This window comes from Maniola jurtina, chromosome 19 (genome assembly GCF_905333055.1).
Source record: "Maniola jurtina chromosome 19, ilManJurt1.1, whole genome shotgun sequence".
Classification (NCBI taxonomy): Eukaryota; Metazoa; Arthropoda; class Insecta; order Lepidoptera; family Nymphalidae; genus Maniola; species Maniola jurtina.
The window spans coordinates 511,062-532,002 of record NC_060047.1 but is presented as its reverse complement, the minus strand read 5'-3'; the positions used below and the strand labels follow the sequence as shown (position 1 = coordinate 532,002).

The 20,941-nt window shown below is 37.0% G+C and overlaps 1 protein-coding gene across 1 annotated transcript in view; it reads right to left on the bottom strand.

Annotated features, from left to right (window-relative positions):
• Positions 1–5,002: 5,002 nt before the first annotated feature.
• Positions 5,003–20,941, bottom strand: part of LOC123874840 (nephrin-like) — a 107,841-nt gene continuing 91,902 nt past the window's right edge. The window contains exons 8-17 of the mRNA XM_045920361.1: positions 20,363–20,493; positions 19,451–19,610; positions 18,461–18,617; positions 14,375–14,514; positions 13,053–13,186; positions 12,245–12,407; positions 9,332–9,476; positions 8,251–8,405; positions 6,915–7,015; positions 5,003–5,600 (exon numbers count right to left, since the gene is read on the bottom strand). Of these exons, the coding sequence (XP_045776317.1) occupies positions 5,493–5,600; positions 6,915–7,015; positions 8,251–8,405; positions 9,332–9,476; positions 12,245–12,407; positions 13,053–13,186; positions 14,375–14,514; positions 18,461–18,617; positions 19,451–19,610; positions 20,363–20,493 (1,394 nt within the window). The 3' untranslated portion in view covers positions 5,003–5,492. The remainder of the gene's footprint in view (positions 5,601–6,914; positions 7,016–8,250; positions 8,406–9,331; positions 9,477–12,244; positions 12,408–13,052; positions 13,187–14,374; positions 14,515–18,460; positions 18,618–19,450; positions 19,611–20,362; positions 20,494–20,941) is intronic.

Sequence of the window (20,941 nt, the reverse complement as noted above, 5' to 3'; positions counted from 1 at the left end):
AAGTGCATTCTTAGTCTCGTACTCCGCAAGGATTTTTTTCTCTAAGCTAGGTAGGATTATCGCGCAATATAATGGTTTTCTTGGTTTAATTAGTGAAATGTATCTTTATTTCCTTGACAGTGTTTGTGGCTTATTTTCTCCAGTTCAAGATACCTAGAAGCGCGCTAAAGTGAATGGAGGTTTTAATAAATTAAAAATTTGCTCCTGTCCGAAATCGAACCCGAGAACTACCACTTATAACCACTTATACCACAGCGCTCATTACCAGGATCGTCAATATTTTTTTAATTATTTTTGAAATGAATAGTAGTCATGTAATTATGACTAATATTCCCCTTTCCCCTCCAACTAAGTGCAAGCGTTTGTGCACTGATTTGGATTCAATTCGTATTCGTTTTCGTAAAAGTACGATTCAAAGTGGCCTTCATACAAAACGTACGTAGTTACGCGTGTAAACTTACTTATTCGTATTTGATCGATTCGTATTTTTACGAAAACGAATATGAATTAAATACGAATAAGTGCACAAACGACCTAAAGCTTGTGATATGAGCAAGTACGGTTTGAACCGCCGATCTTTCGGAATCCTGTCCGCTCCTTAGCCGTTGAGCTATTAAGGCTAAATATAAATCAAATGAAAACACCACACATTTCCAATAATTTATTTTTATAATAAAACATTCACAATCATAGATATCACTATTTACTCCTCAGTCAATTTGGCCTAAAATATTTCATTCAACAATTTTATTTATCTTGTGTAACAACCAACTTGATTCAAATTTATCTTATCTAAGGCTGAACGCACATTGACTGCTAAAAATTGCTTGAACGTCTAGCGCAAGGTACTCTGGTAAAGCTGGTTTTCTTTAAAACAATACAAGTAAAACTGAAGCAACGCGTCTTTCTTGAAAACAATATAAATTAACCTTTATTTACTTTAGCATAGCGGTGATTTTATTTTGTGTCACTCAATCGTGACTTGTGAAGTCAGACGCTCGCTTATGGTAGGTATGGCATATTAAACTGGTCACACTATTCGGGATTCGACGAAAGTTTTGGGTTTGGCGCACTTTTAAATGAGTTTGGCAAATCCGGCAGACGCGGCATTCTGTGACAGTGAACAGTCTTCACATCTTCTTCCTGTGGTGTGTTAGACATATCCTAGTAGAACAAAGATTCCTGAGGGTTTAAAAATAAATCTATAATAAAAATGCGAACCATTCGGGTTAGCGGAAATGTGTAGAATAAGAATGATATTATTTGTTTGATTGCCGCCGCTGCGCCGGCCATACGATTCGCGATATCTATGAATCATTTTTTGAATCCCAAGAGTGGACCCAAGCAATCGTAAGTCAGACACTCAGACAAAAGTAGTCGATGGTCGATGTGCGTAGAGCTTAACCTTATCTAATTTATTTACATCATTTTTTATATTGCAGTTATTTTAGAACTTTTACAATAATTTATTTACAAACTAAAATATTATATGATACGTTTTTCAAACTACCTATTTGTAGATAACGCAGGTGACTGTTTTTTTATGTGAATCAAATATCTAATTATGCGTAATTGTCTGATTTTCAGGCAGACTCAACGCATAATAACGTCTGCTTTGGGGCTTTTTCGTAAGCGACAATTTAGTTAAGGCCATTTTACGCCAGACATGCTACAGCAGTGTATTTTACGCCAATGTAACATTGTGATGTGTAGAATTGAAAAATAAAGTCAAAGTCAAAGTCATTCATTCAAAATGGGTAACATTTGAAACGCATCAACGGTTTCTCTAGTGCTGCGGTCCATGGGCGGCGGTAATCACTTGACATTAGTTGACCCGCCTGCTCGTTTGCCCTTTTTGATGGTCAAAATCGTTAAAATAATATAGTGGTGATAATTAATTCCGTAAACTTAAAATTATAGCTACGAGGGTTCCAACCGCGTTATGCATGGTGTTGCCATTCCGGCACATTTTTGCTACAATATGCGTATATACTATATACATATGCGTTATTGTACCTACTTACCATACGGTCTTGTAACATGCGGTCCTGTGTCATGCCGCAATGTAGCACAATGGTTATTGTGCTCTGGCATAAATGAAACTTTAGCATCCTTCCCCACACCAAAACTCGGCTCACGTCGGGGAGAGCTCATCATACCTACTTATTCCTAATTTGTAAAAAAAATGTCTTTGTGGAATGTATGTGTTATGTTTTTTACTTGATGTGTGATTACGCAGATTTTTGGCGAACCGACTCAGATATTATTTATTCTGCTGTATTTCAACAATGTGACCAGTAAATAGTTTACGTTTTAAATCACACTAATATTATAAAGGAGAAAGTTTGTATGTGTGTGTGTGTGTGTGTGTGTGTGTGTGTATGTTTGTTACTCCTTCACGCAAAAACTACTAGACGGATTGGGCTGAAATTTAGAATGGAGATAGATTATACCCTGGATAGCACATAGGCTACTTTTTATCCCGTAAAATCAAAGAGTTCCCACGGGAATTTTAAAAAACCTACAACCACGCGAACGAAGTCGCGGGCATCAGCTAGTAATATATACGATTCGAATGCCACAACAATAATTTATCATGCATTCTAGGACGGCTGTGGACACAGGTATGAATGTTCATTTTGTCAATATTGTAACAGGAAGTGCATGCATAAATTAACGACGTACAAATGTTAGGGTGAGTTTCCACTGACCCTGAGACGGTAGAAGCACAGAGACAACGGAGCTGTCTTTATGCAACCGATATCCGAGAGCAACCGTCTGAAAAAACCTGTATATTTTGACAATGAGGAGGCATTCGTCTCCGTCTCTTTATGAGGAATAATCACGATTTTTGCCGTGTAAATCAGCCTTAAACATCCCGCATTGTCGCATTGTTGTTCTAGCGTAAAACAGCCTTAAGTCTGGCGTAAGTTTTAAATTATTTCTACACGTACCTACCATTTTGTCTTGGTTCTGTTATATCAGCGTGTATTTATGCAAGTAGGTTATTACAACTAAACCGCTTAGCTGTTAAATATTAATTAGAACTAGACCGCAATTTACGTCATGTTGACCCAGATTCTTGTATTACCTACTTAAATATTGAGATTCGATTTATTCTGAACAATCAATTAACTACGTATATTCAGACTTCAGTGTGGACACTCAATATTAAGATGTTTTATTAAACATTATTTCGAAAATGGTGTTTATCCAAAACTATAATAATAGAGGCTGAACTCTAGCAAAAACTTAGTAGAATAGAATAGAATAGATTTTTATTCAAATAAACTTTTACAAGTGCTTTTGAATCGTCAAACAATTTACCACTGGTTCCGAATGCCGTTCCTACCGAGAAGAACCAACAAGAAACTCGACTTAGTGCTATTATTATACTACCTAAACACAATCCAATACAAACTTATATTTGTAGTTTTAATGATTTAGTATTTTTCAAACCTGCAATATACTGCATACAAAATGTCCCTCCTACGACGCTGCATTGACCCCGGGGCACTTATCTACGCAGCGTTCGTTGACCGCTAGAGTCAGTCAGATATTTTATTTGCAATACATTGCAAACTCTTAGAAAACACAGATTTTTTTGATTTTTTCGTTTTTTGTGGTAATCATCAGTACTTAATTACCCGTCTTCGTTTTTGCTAGCGTTCTACACACACCCTGTATAACAGTTCGTCTCCGTTCATCTCCAGTGGAAACACACCCTAAATGAACATCGTGCAAATGTAGACGTGTGGTGTGCCATTATATCGTTAGCAGGATTTCGATCAAAGCGAACCCTATACAGCTATACCTACCTACTAGCTGTAGTGACTAGTGAGTGCTAATATATGTATATATATTATATATATATGTTAGTTGTAGTGGGTGTTATTGGTAGCTTCCTCATTGGTGTCAAAAACATTTCGTGAAAATTAAATATAACCTATGTTTCTCAAGAATAATATAGCTTTCTATTGGTGAAAGAACCTACAGAAGTCTTGTTGGCAACCCTGAAAATGAACTATTAATTTACGGGACCTGCAAGCCACTATGTAACCTGGGAGACGTACATAATATTAATATTAACACTTAACAGGACTCTCTCCGTCACTTACTCCATACAATCGTGGTTCCAATTTCATTTGAATATTAAGCAACCAAAGTCCATGAAATTTTGCAGACATATTCTAGAAACTAATATCTGTGCCTGTGGTGTTTTAGATTTTTCTAAAAATATGTAGTTTTAACATTACAGGGGCTCAAAGATTTGTATGTGAATTTTTAAGACCGCGTAACTTTGAAACCGAATAGATTAACAGAAATTTGGAAAACCACAGGCATAGATATTAGTTTCTAGAATATGTCTGCAAAATTTCATGGATTTTAGTTGCTTAGTATTCAAATGAAATTGGAACTACGTTTGTATGGAGCGAGTGACGGAGAGACCCGTACCCTATGAACTTTCATACCTAGCAGTAACATTTAAATCCTGGGCCAAATCGTGGGCTAAATCTCGTCGCAAATATTTTCCAGTCAATTTGTTGCCCACGAAATGGTTTCTATTAGAATTTTATTTAAAACAAACTCTGAATTGCAAACACCCACACACAATATTGGAGCTTTTTCAATAAAGTTTTGGTATCTATATTGGAAAACCTATTTTGGTAGTGACTCTAGAACTTTTTTTTTTTAATTTTCTTTTCAACCCCCGACCCAAAAATAGGGGTATTATAAATTTGACGTGTGTATCTATGTATCTGTCTGTAGCATCGTAGCTCCTAAACTAATTAACCGATTTTAATTTAGTTTGAAAGGTGGCTTGATCGAGAGTGTTCTTAGCTATAATCCAAGAAAATCGGTTCAGCCGTTTGAAAGTTATCAGCTCTTTTCTAGTTACAGTAAGCTTCACTTGTCGGGGGTGTTATAAATTTTTAATTTATACTTATTATAAATTAATTTATTATAAATTAATTTATTATAAATGGATGCTGTAAGTAGTAAGTAATTAATTAATAGTAAAAAAAATCACACGACCGAGGCCGGGTTGGGTCAGCTAGTTAAAAACGTGTCATATTCTAAAATAACTGCAATAGACTAAACTCTTAACATTTTACAAAAATTGTCTAGAATTATATTAATATTTATCCTAGCCTAAAATTGACAGGTATCAAACTTGAGACCACTTGAGAATAACAATTCAAAATTTAATAAAACTTTACTGACTTCGCTGTTATGCTATTTTAGATTTCCAATCTTAATATAAACTGCTTGTCGTTTACAAAATTTTCACTGGTCAACAAAAGCACATACAGTATTTCAATATTTATCAATATAGTACCTCAACCACTTAAAATAACCGTCATTTAGTAAATCCTTCATATTTAATGGTATTTTACACAAAAAACTTGAGTTTTTATAACACTTATGATCACATTAAAAAACATTGTCCATTTCACTATCTACATTTACAGGTAGGTGGAGGAGTCGTCCTATATGCAGCTCTCGCGGACTTTCCTCGAGGCGGTGACCACTTCATGTCTAGAGGCCGATATGTCCACTCCCCTCGCTGTTACCCCTCGGTTCACGAATGATATGCTCTGTGAGAAGACAAAAAGTATAATGAGGAGCTGGCGAACAAAATGGGGTAATTGCACGAAGTGAAATTATCCAGGAGGGGCAATAAACTTGAAATTTCATTGTAATTATATCGTTTTGGTCGAAATCAGGTGGACTCAATTTTAGCACAGTTTTCTCAGAGGAGATCCACGCTCAGTAGTGGCCCGACGATGGGGCCCGACGATGATGATGATGTGAATCTTCTGGCTCTTCTGAAGATGCTCAGGCGTCGAAATGGATCGTAAGTTGAAGTACCTATGTCATGTTATAGATGCACGTTGTACCATACAATTTTGTGTGTTTTAGAAGTTTAGCAAACTAGCTAATGTCTGCGACTTCGTCTGCGTGGACTACGCCAATTTCAAACCCCTATTTTACTCTTTTAGGGGTTGAATTTTCAAAAATCCTTTCTTAGCGGATGTCTACGTCATAATAGCTATCTGCAAGCCTTTCAGCCCGATCCATCCAGTAGTTTGAGATGTGCGTTGATAGATTAGTCAGTCAAAGTATCACACTAATATTATAAAGGCGAAAGTTTGTGTGTGTGTGTGTGTGTGTGTGTGTGTGTATGTTTGTTACTCCTTCACGCAAAAACTACTAGACGGATTGGGCTGAAATTTAGAATGGAGATAGATTATAGTCTGGATTAGCACATAGGCTACTTTTTATCCGGGAAAATCAAAGAGTTCCCACGGGATTTTTAAAAAACTACATCCACGCGAACGAAGTCGCGGGCATCAGCTAGTAAGCTTATAATTTTCTTGTATACCTTGTGTGCATAATCTGTTAAATGTTAATGCAATTTAGTTCGATCGTGCTGGTTAAGCAATACTGACCAAAATGGCTAACCAATTTTCGTTGTCCGAAATTGGCTTTTACTTCCGTACGTCAGCGAGCACGTTAAATTGCAATTTGTTCCCAGTAGGTAATTATCATTAACATAATTAATATTCCGATGACAATAATTGTTAACCTAAGAATAGAATAGAATAGAAATATTTATATTAAAATACACTTTTACAAGTACTTTTGAATCGTCAAATGCATCTTTTTTTTTTTTGAATCTGCTCATACCATTTGCACTCGTGGTTCGGAATGCCTTTCCTACCGAGAAGAACGTCGTAGAAAGAAAGAGTCGTATTTCAGAAGGATCTGGAAATCTACAGCATTATTATACCGCCCATAAAACACCACCATTTTGAATTAATGGAAGGAAATATGACCCACAGTAATGAGGAAAACTGAGGGTCATGATTGCTTCCAGAGAAAGAAAAACGGATAAAAGCTATACTTACGCCACTATTTGGCAGTATAATGCTGTGATCACTGTAGATTTTTATAGTGTCTCCTTCCATTCCTATTTTGGGCTTACTGTAGTCATCTAGCGGCTTTTTGTCTATGAAAAAAACATACGTTTTGATACAAGATATACTTTTAAAACATCAACTACAAATAAACTCCTGAGGGGTCTCTCCGTCACTCGCTCCATACAAACGTAGTTCGTCTCTCATTGGCACACTAACCAATCATACTCAATTAAATATAGTGGAAACGTTCCGGGAACTCATATATATGCCTGTGGTTTTCCAGATTTCCGCTATAATATTCGGTTTCAAAGTTACGCGGTCTTAAAAATTTACATACAAATCTTTGAGCCCCTGTAATTTTAAAACTACATATTTTTAGAAAAATCTAAAACACCACTGGCACAGATATTAGTTACTAGAATATATATCTGCAAAATTTCATGGACTTTGGTTGCTTAATATACAAATGAAGTTGGGACTGCGATTGTATGGAGTAAGTGACGGAGAGAGCCCTGTTAAATATTCTTGAAATCAATGCAACGTGGCTTGGTACATTTTGACATGACCCATTTGGCAAAACCCGTAACAAACTTTAAAACAAATAACATTTTTTTTAAAGTTCAAGTAAAACACAACCTTCATTTTATCATGATTTAAATTATTATCTATTATTAAAAGCTATCTTTCTGTTTTCGTTGCCAGTACCAATAAGATCTTGAATTGTATTCCTCTAGCAAAAGCTTTCTGCAAAATTACAGTTCGGTGGAAAGTGAAATAATGTTAGTTGTAATAATGCTCCTGAACATTTCCAGCTGTAAAGCCTTTAAGTAAGTACAGACTTAATGTTGATGTTACTTGGTAACGCCTTTAATGTTATGTGGGTACAATGTACACATAATGTTAATTCATTGGGTTTTCATTACAAAGTTCACTGAATTACAATATTTACGCACTTGTGTCATAATATTATTTTTGAAAATATGCTGAGGAATTTCACTAGCTAGGTACCTTGTTCTCCCAATGATAATATGTGGTGGAATATAAAAGAACGAGATTCTAATCATAAATAGTACAAATAAGATAATAAAATTCACTATCTCCACATAAGTTGCATAAACAATTTAAAATAATATTAATATACATTACTATACTATTTTATGATCTATTTTTATGTAATGATTCATCTTCATCACCATCTATTTTCAGTTAATACTCAACGACTTCAGACCGCTTTTCGAAACGATTTGAGAAATGAAGCTATCCATCAACCCAACTTAATTGCAATTGTTAACTTTTCGCACTAGTGCTAGAATGGACCAATTACCGAATTGTACAGGAATAATATCAGGATCGTCTTCCTCCCCATCCATTTTCAATTCATATCGACTGCTATAGTCCATTTTTGGAGACGCCGTGTATGAAGGGAGAGTGTCTCTTTTTGGGAACGAGTCGATACTGCCTTCCGAGTATAGAGCATTCCTGTTAGAAAAGACACAAGTGTAAATTAAAGATTTATAACACCCCCGACAAGTGAAGGTTACAGTAACTAGAAAAGAGCTGATTACTTTCAAACGGTTGAACCGGTTTTCTTGGATTATAGCTAAGAACATTTTCGATCAAGCCACTTTTCAAACAAAAAAAACTAAATTAAAATAGGCTCATTAGTTAAGGAGCTACGATGCCACAGACAGATACACAGATACACACGGCAAACTTATAACACCCCTCTTTTTGGGTCGGGGGTTAAAAACAAGTTTGATTGGTTCAAAAATAATTAATTTTATTTTTACTTACGCACGGTTTATTGCAATGTGTTTTATCTTTATTTTGTTGTGTTACCTTTATTGATAGCAAGGCAGTGTAGCTTATAAAAGCACAGGTAGGCGGCGCCATTATTAGGTATTATTCCGAAAAAACAGTATTTTCGGAAATAGGAGTTGTTTACTTTAACGAAATAATTACTTTTCTATTTATAATAATAACATGCTTATTTCTTTTTAGATCCAAGTCATTTTGATGGTCCCGTATCCTCAGAAAAAAAGAAATCTTATAAGATGACTTTATTGTCTGTCTGTCCGTCGTGTCTATCAAAGCCCATCAAGGGAATCAAAATTTACAGGGTACTTCCCGTTGACCTAGAATCATGAAAGGCAGATAGGAATATTTTATAGCACAAGTAAATGGAAAACTCCTAAAACCGTCAATTTGTGGTCACCTCACAAAAAAAGGGTTAGATAATTACATTTTATATGTTGGTACGGAACCCATCTCTGAGTCCAACTCGCACTTAACCATTTTTTTGAGTTTTTGGACTTGCCTACTTTCGTAACGTACTTAATAATTACTTATTGGGTACCTATTTATAATTTTTTTATTTCATTAGGTTAAGACTTTAGATCACTTACGTAGAAGGCGGTTGTTTTCCATGTGCCCTCACGAAATGTCTTCGGTATACAGCCACAATAATGGCGCACACTGCAACGCTTAAAAGCGCCACCATCGCCAGAAGGGATGCTATCATCGGCGACAGTGAGAAGGGATTGCTTGCACCTGGTAACGAAATTGACAATTATGTTTAAGCGAACTGAGTTAAGTACATGTTACTACTAGCGGAACACCGACCTGTCCGCACACGATATTGGTGGACTGGAGTCTGAGCGATGCCAATCGTGCAATACAAGAGCAACGCTACCATGTGTTCATCGTTCGGCTTTGCTTTGCTCAGACCTATCATAAGCGGGCAGGCCGGTATCCCGGTAGTAGTATTAGATACTTGAATCAGTTTGCTTGTTACTATGGCGCGAAGTAGAAGTGGAGGTTTTACTTCCAATACCTAATTGAAGCAAACATCTACTTATCCTTTCCCACTTCGACTAACACATTAGAACTTTAAAAATACGGGATTTTTTTAATTTTTGTTTTCGTAGTTTTTTTAGGTATTTTATCAGTAATCATCAGTACTATCATCAGTCTTCGTTTTTGCTAGCGTTCTGGATACACCCTGTAGAATGCGTGGCGATGAGCACATTGGTACAATAACTACTACTACAACGATGATTAGCGATCTTCGTGAAGTAGAACAACTATACAATAATTGGATTTTAATACTCGAACGTACAACCAAAAATGCGTGCTAGCAACCTCCAGTGGGAAGTCTTTTCGTGAAAAATACAGATCAGCGTTAAAACAGACAAAGATGAAATATCTTCGGGTAAAATAAAAAGCCCTCGTCCTACCATTTATCACTGTCGAGACGTGAGATGCACAAATACTCAGCAGTCGTAATGACCCGGAGGGGGCTATTGCGGAAAGCGCTTGCAATCTCTTATTCGCCATGGCAATCAAATAGTAACAGTATTAAATAAAAATTGAATTTTCATTAACATTTTGTAGTTTTCACCATCTTTTAAAATATGTAGAACTCGCGCCTTCGCCCGCGTGGATTTAGCCTATGTGCTAATCCAGGATATTATCTATCCCCATTCCAAATTTTAGCCAAATCCGTCTAGTAGTTTTTGCGTGAAAGAGTAACAAACATACACACACACACATACACACAAACTTTCGCCTTTATAATATTAAGTGTGACAGTCTGGTAAGAAACATCCATAACTAATAATATTTTGTACTGTACCATGTTCTAAGCTAAAAATAAATGGATTATGAATTATTATTAGTTATACTTAAATACTTAAACGAAAATATTTGTCATTGTAGGTAATACCTAAATTTTATACTCTACATATATCAACATAGTTAAATTATCTTATTTGGGGTCAATGAACTAGTTAGACATGCGTACTACAAACTGACAAGACCTTTATGCTGCCGGTTAATTAATAGAATAACAACATTACACCGTATATGTGCCAGCTTTGCCCGGGTTAGTACGAACTAATGTAATAATTTGTTACTAAAAGCGTGTTCAGATGATAGGCGGAAAGCGCGCGTTGAGTGCACGGCAAAAAATAAATCACATCACACTTCACTCTAATATTATAAAGGCGAAAGTTTGTGTGTATGTGTGTGTATGTTTGTTATTCCTTCACGCAAAAACTTATAGACGAATTTGGCTGAAATTTGGAATGGAGATAGATAATATTTTGGATTAGCACACAGGCTACTTTTTATCCCGGAAAATCAAAGAGTTCCCACGAGATTTCGAAAAACCTAAACCCATGCGGGCGAAGTCGCGGGCATCGGCTAGTAAATGAAATAAAAATCATTTATTTTGACTGTATCTCTCTGACGACTGAATCGCTCCTCGCTGCCCATATCATAAATAGTGTGTTACGAAAGTGTGTTCGTTTGTTGGACCTTCAATCACGTGTATATTTAAAGACCTGGAGAGTGATATAGGTTACTTTTATCTCGGACAATCAAAGAGCTCCCACAGGATATTCCAAAATTTAAATCCACGCAGATGAAGACACGGGCATCAGCTAGTGTAAAATACATGGCTATTGCTATACGCGTGTTTTGAAAACGCGCGTTAAATTTTTGTCATGTGAACATAGCCTTACCGTTAACTAAAATCTAGTAAAATATAGCACACATCTGCAAGCTGCTCGGTGCTACAAACAATGCGAATTATCAAAACATAATATAGCATGCATGGAAAATAGGTTTGAACCTAAATAGACGAAAACTAAATCGTGGGAATCATCTAGTCACACTAATATTTTGAAAGTGTAAGTTTGTGTGTGTGTGTGTGTGTGTGTGTGTGTGTCTGTGTGTATTCGAGTGTGTTTGTTACTCTTTCACGCAAAAACTACTGATTTAGCTAAAATTTGCAATAGAGATAGACTATACCCTAAATTAGCAGACAGGCTACTTTTTATCCCGGAAAACCAAAGAGTTTCCAAGGGATTTTGAAAACCCTAAAACCACGCGGACCAAGTCGCGGGCATCAGCTAGTTTCTGAATTTATTTAATTAGCGACTCGCCCCGGCTTCGCACTGGTGCAATGTAGATTTTAATGTGGTGTTATTGTGGTTATTTTGTTATACTTACTTAAAATAATAAGACAGCATCTTCGGTCGTAGTCGGCTTGATTTCTTCCGACATTTTGAACAATTATATCATCACATTTCGACTTTACACAAACAATATTAAACTAGGTATCGTATAATAATAAACCATTTTCTTATATTTATATCACTCTATCTATTATATTAATGAAAACCGTATTGAAAGCCGTTGCAGAGTTTAAAAGATCTAAGCGTACATAGCGCACACAGCGGGAAGCGATTTATTTTATACTATGTAGAGTTAAGAGAAGAGATAAGAAGAGAGCAGAAGAGCAAAGAAGAAATTACCAGTATACTTATCCGGTGATCTGACAGCGATGGTGTACAGGGTTATCACTTCGCTCCTGCCCTTTGCGTTAGCCGCGTAGAGGTTGAGCAAGTAGCTCAGGCCTTTGTCGAGACCCTGGACTTCGAAGCTTGGTGTGAAGTTCGCCGTCATGTTCGCTCGCAACTATGGACATTCATGATATCCTTTGATAAGAACTACTGGTGATTTACATTAAAAAAAGACCGTACATATGACAAATAACGTTGCTACTTGCTAGTCTGACTAACGAAAGTGGAAACTAAAGAAACGGGGCAAATTAAAAAAAAATCATTATGGCAGCACCAAAAGTAGTATGACAAACCTGGATAGTGATTAATAACCATAATAACAAACTTAATAAAACAGAAATAAAAATAAATTCTAAGTATCTTAGCCCTAATTCGCACGAGCGTTAAAAAAGCGTTGCGTTAAAACCCGGCGTTGCGCTGACAATACAAAGTGCGCGTTAAGAAAGCGTTGATGTGTAAACAGATACTTGGGAATGCATTAGTTCTATTTGAACGCTTTTTTAACGGACGTTGAAAAAGCTCTCGTGCGAATGAGGCCTTATATTATAGATTTTATTTATGAATTTCTGCCGTTAGTGTTGACGTATAGATGCAAGTAAGTTATGGATGGGCATGTATGTAGGAAGGGTTATTTGTGGCTGCCAGTTTATATTAGGTATAAGGTGCCAATATTAGTCGCCGATTAAGTTTTTAGTCGCCGGCAAAATAATTTCCCCTATATCACAACAGCGTTTAATGTTTCCTTCGTCAAATAACTTACAATCAGAGAGGGTAGCTCCAGCACTTCCATGAAGAACACTTGAGGCAGGCCTCCGTCGAAGCCTTCGTAGCACTCCACTTGTAATCCATTACTCTGATTCACTACTGAGCAATTTTGTAACGAAGTGGGTCGCCCTAAAGAACAAACAGTTAAAATCATCGTATCGAACTTACAATGGAATAATTCATTTGAGGAGCTGAAGATCAAAACAGTTTGATTGCACGAAATTAAATTTTCTTTTTATTTAGTAAAAAATAGCGAGCAAACAAGCAGGCGAGTCACCGGATGTTAAGTGATCGCCGCCCATGAACATTTGCAGCACCAGAGGAACCGCCGATGCGTTACCGGCCTTTCAGGAATTTGTTGGTCCGTCCCTTGAGTAACCCCATGTTGTAACTTGTAATCTAGTGGAAACTCCGCCGATGGGAGTTGATTCTACAGTTTGCATGTGCAAATTCAATTAGAAAACATAGTTTCGTTTGTGATTGGTTGGTGACTCAAAATGTTTAGCGCCCTCTGAGGTTTTTTGCCTCCAATTATGGAGACTTGTTATAACAGATATTGTAAAAATATCCGTGATGGATGTTATCGAATATTCTTAGAAGTTAGAGAGGAAACCTTAAAGTTGTTTATCACAATATTGCGAGAAGCTTTTTTGTATAACTTTCGAACTTCGAAAAAATTGAACTTTCCATCCCTAAATAACACTGTGTAATAAACGGAACAATCTGGATTGTTAGAGAATATTTTCAACCTTCAGCCTTTAAAAGTTACTTTTTTAATATAAATAACGAGCAAGTGAGTCACCTGATGTGAAGTGATTACCGCTGCCCATGAACTTTTGCAGCAACAGAGGAACCGCCAATGCTTTGCCGGCTTTTTAGGAATTATGCAACTTTTTCTAGCACAGTTCAAATACAGACAATCCATGTAGGTATATTTATGTAATAAAATATTTCATAGTGTGACAACACAAACAAATACGATAATTCAAGTAGGTACGAACAGATTTTTTTTTATTTTGTCGAATGTTTCTCAACGTAGTGGGCATCCTTAAGCAGCAGTCCACCAGTGGGAAAAAGTAGACCAACTGTGAATATGATGAATGCTTCTTTTGTCAAATAGTATACAAGTTACACTTACCAGTAACAACGTTGAACGTGCAATGCACCTCCTGCTTGTGCTCCATGGATGTGTATAAACTGTTGGCAAATAAACAAGTTACACTTACCAGCAGCAACAACGTTGAACGTGCAAGGCACCTCCTGTTTGTGCTCCATGGATGTGTATAAACTGTTGGCAAATATACAAGTTACACTTACCAGCAGCAACAACGTTGAACGTGCAAGGCACCTCCTGCTTGCTGACAGAGTTGGTGGCCAGGCACGACAGCGTCCCGAAGTCCTTGTCTTCCGTTGGAGTGTACCGCAGCACTGAATTGTGCTCCGTGGCTGTGTACAAACTGTTGGCAAATAAACAAGTTATACCTAATTACAGGCTTTCAGAAATTGAAATAGCCTGAACAGCATTAGTAAATCATAATGCTCATTTTTATTCAGACACAAGTTAGCCCTTGACTGCTATCTCACCTGGTGGTAAGTGGCAATGCAGTCTAAGATGGTAGCGAGCTAACCTGTAAAGGCTACCTGTAAAGGTAACCCATTTTTATAAAACCCATTTCCCTTTGGTTTCTACACGGCATCGCTTGGCGGCAGGCTTTACCGGTAGGGTGGTAACTATTAACTAGCCACGGCCGAAGCCACCCATCAGACCAGACAAGAGATTTAAAAATTAAAAATTCGCAACCCCTGCCGGGAATCGAACCCGAGACCTCCTAATAAGACGACCACAGCGCCTATCACTTCGCCAGGGAAGTCGTCAAAAGCTCCGAATTTCTTGATTCACGAGTGAATTGCGGTTTAATTAGCAAACTACATTTAGACTAATACCTGGATTTTACACGCTAGGTAGTTGAATATTTGTTTACATTGCCGTACCTACGTGATTAACGTAATAAATTAATTTAATTGATTAATTAATTATAAATGCAGATTTATGCACATTGATCCATCGTTACGAGGTTGGACTATCAAGTTATCAATTAATTAATGAAAATTAAATGTTTTCGGCTATATTTAAAAAAATTGCTTCTACCAATTTTAATTACGTAATAAAACAGCAAGCAAGTAGGTATATGTAGTGATATTCGTTCAAAAAGACAAATAGCTACTTTGCTCCGTTGCCAACTTTGCAAAACTTACAAGTTTGAACTTTGACTAGGACTTTGTAAAGTAGCGCGAATGTAGGGTTGTAAAGGATTGTCTGAACTGAACACCTAGGTAATGTGTCATGTAAGGATAAAGGCTCACTATTTCTTCTACTCTACACCAACGTGATGGTGTCTTTTTAGAATTCCGTACCTCAAAAGGAAAAACGGAACCCTTATAGGATCACTTCGTTGTCTGTCTGTCCGTCGTGTCTGTAAAGAAACCTATAGGGTACTCCCCGTTGACCTAGAATCATGAAATTTGGCAGGTAGGTAGGTATTATAGCACAAGTACAGAAATAAATCTAAAAACCGCGAATTTGTGGTTACATCATATTAAAAAATATTAAAATGTGTTTCAATTTTTAAAGTTAGATAACTATACCATGTGGGGTATCATATGAAAGAGCTTTACCTGTACATTCTAAAACAGATTTTTATTTATTCTTATGTTTAGTAATTTTTGATTTATCTTGAAAAAGGTTGGAAAAATACCCGAGTACGGAACCCTCAGTGCGCGAGTCTGACTCGCACTTGTTTAAGGGAAGCGGCCCGTGCTCCCACCGCGGCTTCACCCATCAGTGGGTGCAAGGGAATTCGTATGAACCCGTACACCCACTGCATTAGGGTTGGAATTTTTAAAAATATGTCGATAATCGTATCGATAAATAAATACAAATTGTTAAAACATAGGTAGCGCTTTTTATGAGTGAATGTAACTGTAAATCGTAGGATTTAACGATTCAGAAGTACTTAAGAGGGCTCTCTCCGTCACTCGTTTCATACAATCGTAGTTCCGAATTTCATTTGAATATTAAGCAACCAAAGTGCATGAAATTTTGCAGACATATTCTAGAAACTAATATCTATGTCTGTGGTTTTCCAGATTTCTGTTAAAATATTCGGTTTCAAAGTTACGCGGTCTTAAAAATTTTCATACAAATCTTTGAGCCCCTGTAATTTTAAAACTACATATTTTTAGAAAAATCTAAAACACCACAGACACAGATATTAGTTTCTAGAATATGTCTGCAAAATTTCATGGACTTCGGTTGCTTAATATTCAAATGAAATTGGAACTACGATTGTATGAAACGAGTGACGGAGAGAGCTCTGTTAAGTATATAAAAGTTTATTTGAATAAAAATCAAATCTATTCTATACTAAACTAATTTTTCTTTGTATTTGAGCCCCAAGTTTCGTGGCATAGACGTACAGATCCCACTCGAAATCCAGGCCTTTTAGCGGCATTTTCGTCTTTTATTTTATTTAAAAATAGTTATTATTTTAATATTATATAAGCTAAAGTATATACAAGTGTAAATTAAAAATTTATAACACCCCCGACGATCCAAAGTATTTGAGTTTTCCAAAACATCCAATTCAAACATCTTGACAGCTTGACATTTGTCTATTGACATAATATTATGAACCTATATAATAGCTTTGTGAACCTAACGGTTATCTAACCTTATAACCTTAAGCTGATAACTCTTAAACGGCTGAACCAATTTTTTTAGATTATAGCTAAGAACACTTTCGATCAAGCCACCTTTCAAACAAAAAAAACTAAATTAAAATCGGTTCATTCGTTTAGGCGCTACGATGCCACAGACAGATACACAGATACACAGATACACAGACACACAGATACACAGATACACACGTCAAACTTATAACACCCCTCTTTTTGGGTCGGGGGATAAAAATACTAAACGTAATATGTACTAGCATGAATAACTGAATGAAATACAAACAAAAATAACAAAAAAGTCCACAAAAAAATATACCGAACACCATACAAATGATTATAATATAAAAAATAGGCGTGACATAGTAATACTGTAGAAATTATACTTTGGATTAGCACATGGGCTACTTTTTATCCCGGAAAATCAAAGAGTTCCCACGGGATTTTTAAAAAACTACATCCACGCGAACGAAGTCGCGGGCATCAGCTAGTTACATATAAATGCGAAAGTGTTTCTGTCTGTATTTTTGTCTGACTATCTATCTGCTATTTATCACGGCTCAACAGGTGCGCGTACAGACAGACATACATAGATACGCGTGAAATGTAGACAAAAATGAAAAAAAAAATGTTTTGGGGTCTATATCGATAATAATGTTTTCTCTGATTAAAATTTTCAAAATATATGTGCAGAAGTCGTCCAGTAACAGTTTTATTATAAGTAGAGATAAATAATGTTCATAGTTGATACCACGCAGCGCGGGCAGCGAAGGGAAGTATCAACTCCAAAAATTAAAAAAAAAAAAAAAAAACAATTATTAGTTTGGTGTCAGTAGATATCGATCGAGTATTTGATGAACACCTACCATGGTAAGTTAGCGCAATATGAAATAATACAACGCCATCTATTGGCAGCTCTAACGATGCTACCTGTTTTCAAAATTAAATAACATTGTTTTTCTGTCGGTTGGTGTATTTTAACATTTTAAATTATTAATCCCCGACCCAAAAAGAGGGGTGTTACAAGTTTGACGTGTTTATCTGTGTATCTGTCTGTGGCATGTGTGTGTGTGTCTGTGTGGTAGCTCCTAAACTAATGACCCGATTTTAATTTAGTTTTTTTTTTATTGAAAGGTGGCTTGATCGAGAGTGTTCTTAGCTATAATCCAAGAAAATCGGTTCAGCCGTTAAGTAATCAGCTCTTTTCTAGTTACTGTAACCATCACTTGTCGGGGGTGCACTGTTATAAATTTTTAATTTACACTTGTATTTATGAACTCAGATTTTTTTCCCTTCGATACGATAACGAAAAAATTTCAGAGATCCCCCACTTTTTGGATGTATCATGTAACATACGCCATATTTAGTTTGTTCATATAAAGAACTAACAACCCGCCCCGACTCCACACGGGTGTAATTTAAAATTGTAATTTTATCGCAAAATAACATAGTTCAAATCCACGGCTTACAGAATTTACAAATTTGTAGTTTTTAGGATTCCGTACCTCAAAAGGAAAAACGAAACCCTTACAGGATCACTTTGTTGTCTATCTATCTGTCACGACGGACGGACGAACAGACAGACAGACAGACAACAAAGTGATCCTATAAGGGTTCCGTTTTTATTTTAAGGTACGGAACCCTAAAAATAACATAGTAACATCTTGTCACCTTGGGGGTAATTCGCTCTGGTCCCCGGATCTGTTGAAAATCCACTCGAAGTTGTTCGGCTGAGGGTTGGAGTCGACGGAGCAGACCAGCTCGATGGTCTCCAGTTTCAGCGCGCCGAAGACTTGCCCGTCTTCTACCGACTTGCAAAGCGGAGCATCTGTTTACAAATTGTTTGAGCTTTTTACCAGGTTTTTAATTTCTTGATTTTTATGGAACTTTTGTCCGATACGAATATGCCAGCTCCCCTGTAACCTGAATTACTAACATACAACTGAAGAAATATTACTGACGGTCCTGCAGGGTGACGCTAACTCAGTGTCTAACATTGATAGCTACCCAGCTCATGTTTATCCATTGAAGGTTTTCTATGAAAAAATATTTTATTATCCCCCAGTGAAGCAGCAATGTAGAACTAACCAACCTCTATGGCTATCATTCAGAGTTACACGTTAGTGTATCACCTAGATCTTGGACGGTGAGCCTAAATAGGTTTATAAAGGCTTCCTCCCTCTCGCTTTTATGAACGAAAGCGCTGAAGACCTCCGATGTCCAGACTTTTCTTCAGATCAAAAAAAACTTTAGATCTACTACTAGTAGATACTTCTACTAGTGTTATGGAGCTCTGGTACCAAAGGGTACCAGAGCTCCATAACACTAGTAGAAGTAGTAGGAGAGTAGTTTTTTTTTTTTTTTAACTAGTTGAACTTACATTGCACTACTGTCCTCACTGTGTGTGTGGTGAACGAGACAGCAGTAGTATCTCGACACTAAGTTATTCACACTTCTGCAACACTAGCCTTTACGACCAGGTCTTCATAAGCGATCAAGAAGTTAAACTTACATTGAACTTAAAACAACTAACGTTGTAATGCCCCGATGCCCAAAGCTTGATACCAGGACTTCATAACCAATCGGAATCACTGTGAACATGACAGCAGTAGTATCCGGGAAACCATCCTTTTCACACTTCTGCATATACTATGTACTTACACTGAACTTGCAACGAGACAGAGTTGCTAGATGCACTGCCTTCGCTGTTGTGAGCGAGACAGCTATAGTCGCCTGATGCCGTCCTGTTCACATTCTGTAGCACTAGACTCTGGTCGCTTAGGATAACGCCGTAGCTGGCGTTTTGTTGAATTTCTGTCGTCTGGTGAAAAAAAAGAAAAGGTGAGAAAAAAAATTTTTTTTTCATGACATCCCTTGTGAATTTTTTACTAGTTTTTGTTATAGCGGCAAAATACGCATTCTGTAAAAATTTCAACTCTGTACCTATTACGGTTCACGAGATACAGCCCGCTAACAGACAGACGGACGGACGGACGGAGGCTTAGCGATACATAGATCGTAAGACTGTGGCGATACAGTCCCGTTGGCAGTTCCCTTTGGGTAAAGAACCATAAAAACGACGTGGAAAAAAGGAGCGTGCAAGATAGTCTAGCTTTATTTTTATTCACTACTAGATGATGCCCGCAGCTTCGCCCGCGTGGATTGGTCAGATCCCCTGCAGCATCAGGATTGGAATCCAATTTTTTTATGGAACAATAGCGCAAAGTTCCCTTTACAATTAAAAAAAATTACACAAATCGGTTAAAAAATCTCGGAATTATCAGTGTACATAGGTAGAAAAACACAACTCCATTTTTCAAAGTCGGTTAAAAAGTAGCCTATGTTAATCCTTGGTTAATCCTCGACTTGTCTTTGAAAGTCCCGTCAAAATAGGTTTAGCCATTCTAAAGATTAGCCCGTTCAAACATTAACGACACTTCAATTTTATTTATTAGTATAGATAGGCAAGTGCTTGACCACAAACACACCTGATGGAAAGTGATGATGTGGTCTAAGATGGGACGCGTTTACCTAGAAGGAATAAATCTTAGAATCCTAGTAGTGGTCACTTACTTCTTTGTACCAAGCTAGTCTGCTGGCCTTGGGGTTGGCTTGCACACTGCATTCGAAGTACACGTCATCACCTTCCTTGATATGATTTGGGTTCAGGTTCGAACCCATCTTTAAAGTAGCTATCGGCACATCTGTAAAAAAAATCTGTTTAAAATATTGGATAGAAGAAGGCATTACTTGCAAATACATCTTTACAATAATTGTCAAGAGTGAATAGGCAACTTCTAGGCAAGCGCGCTCCATCTTAGGCTGCATCATCACTTGCTAGCAGGTATGATTGCAGCCAAGCGCTAGTCTGTAAAAAAATATGTGCCTTGTGGATTTTATATTATCTCCTGAGGATGCTCCGGTGTTGGAGTGAAACGTACAGTCAAGGGCGGTAAGTCGTTTTGATCATATTTGCGTGGCACGGTTATGCACATGCGTTAGGCGTGTGTGGCGTGTTTATAGAAAAAGGTCGCAGAATTGCTACTCGAATTCTGAGGCCGACCGTACGTTGAGTATGTTCTAGATGATTTAGGTGTTGTGTGTTGCAGGTGTGTACTGTATTGCTTGCTTTTCCTGCTTCTTAGTAGTGGG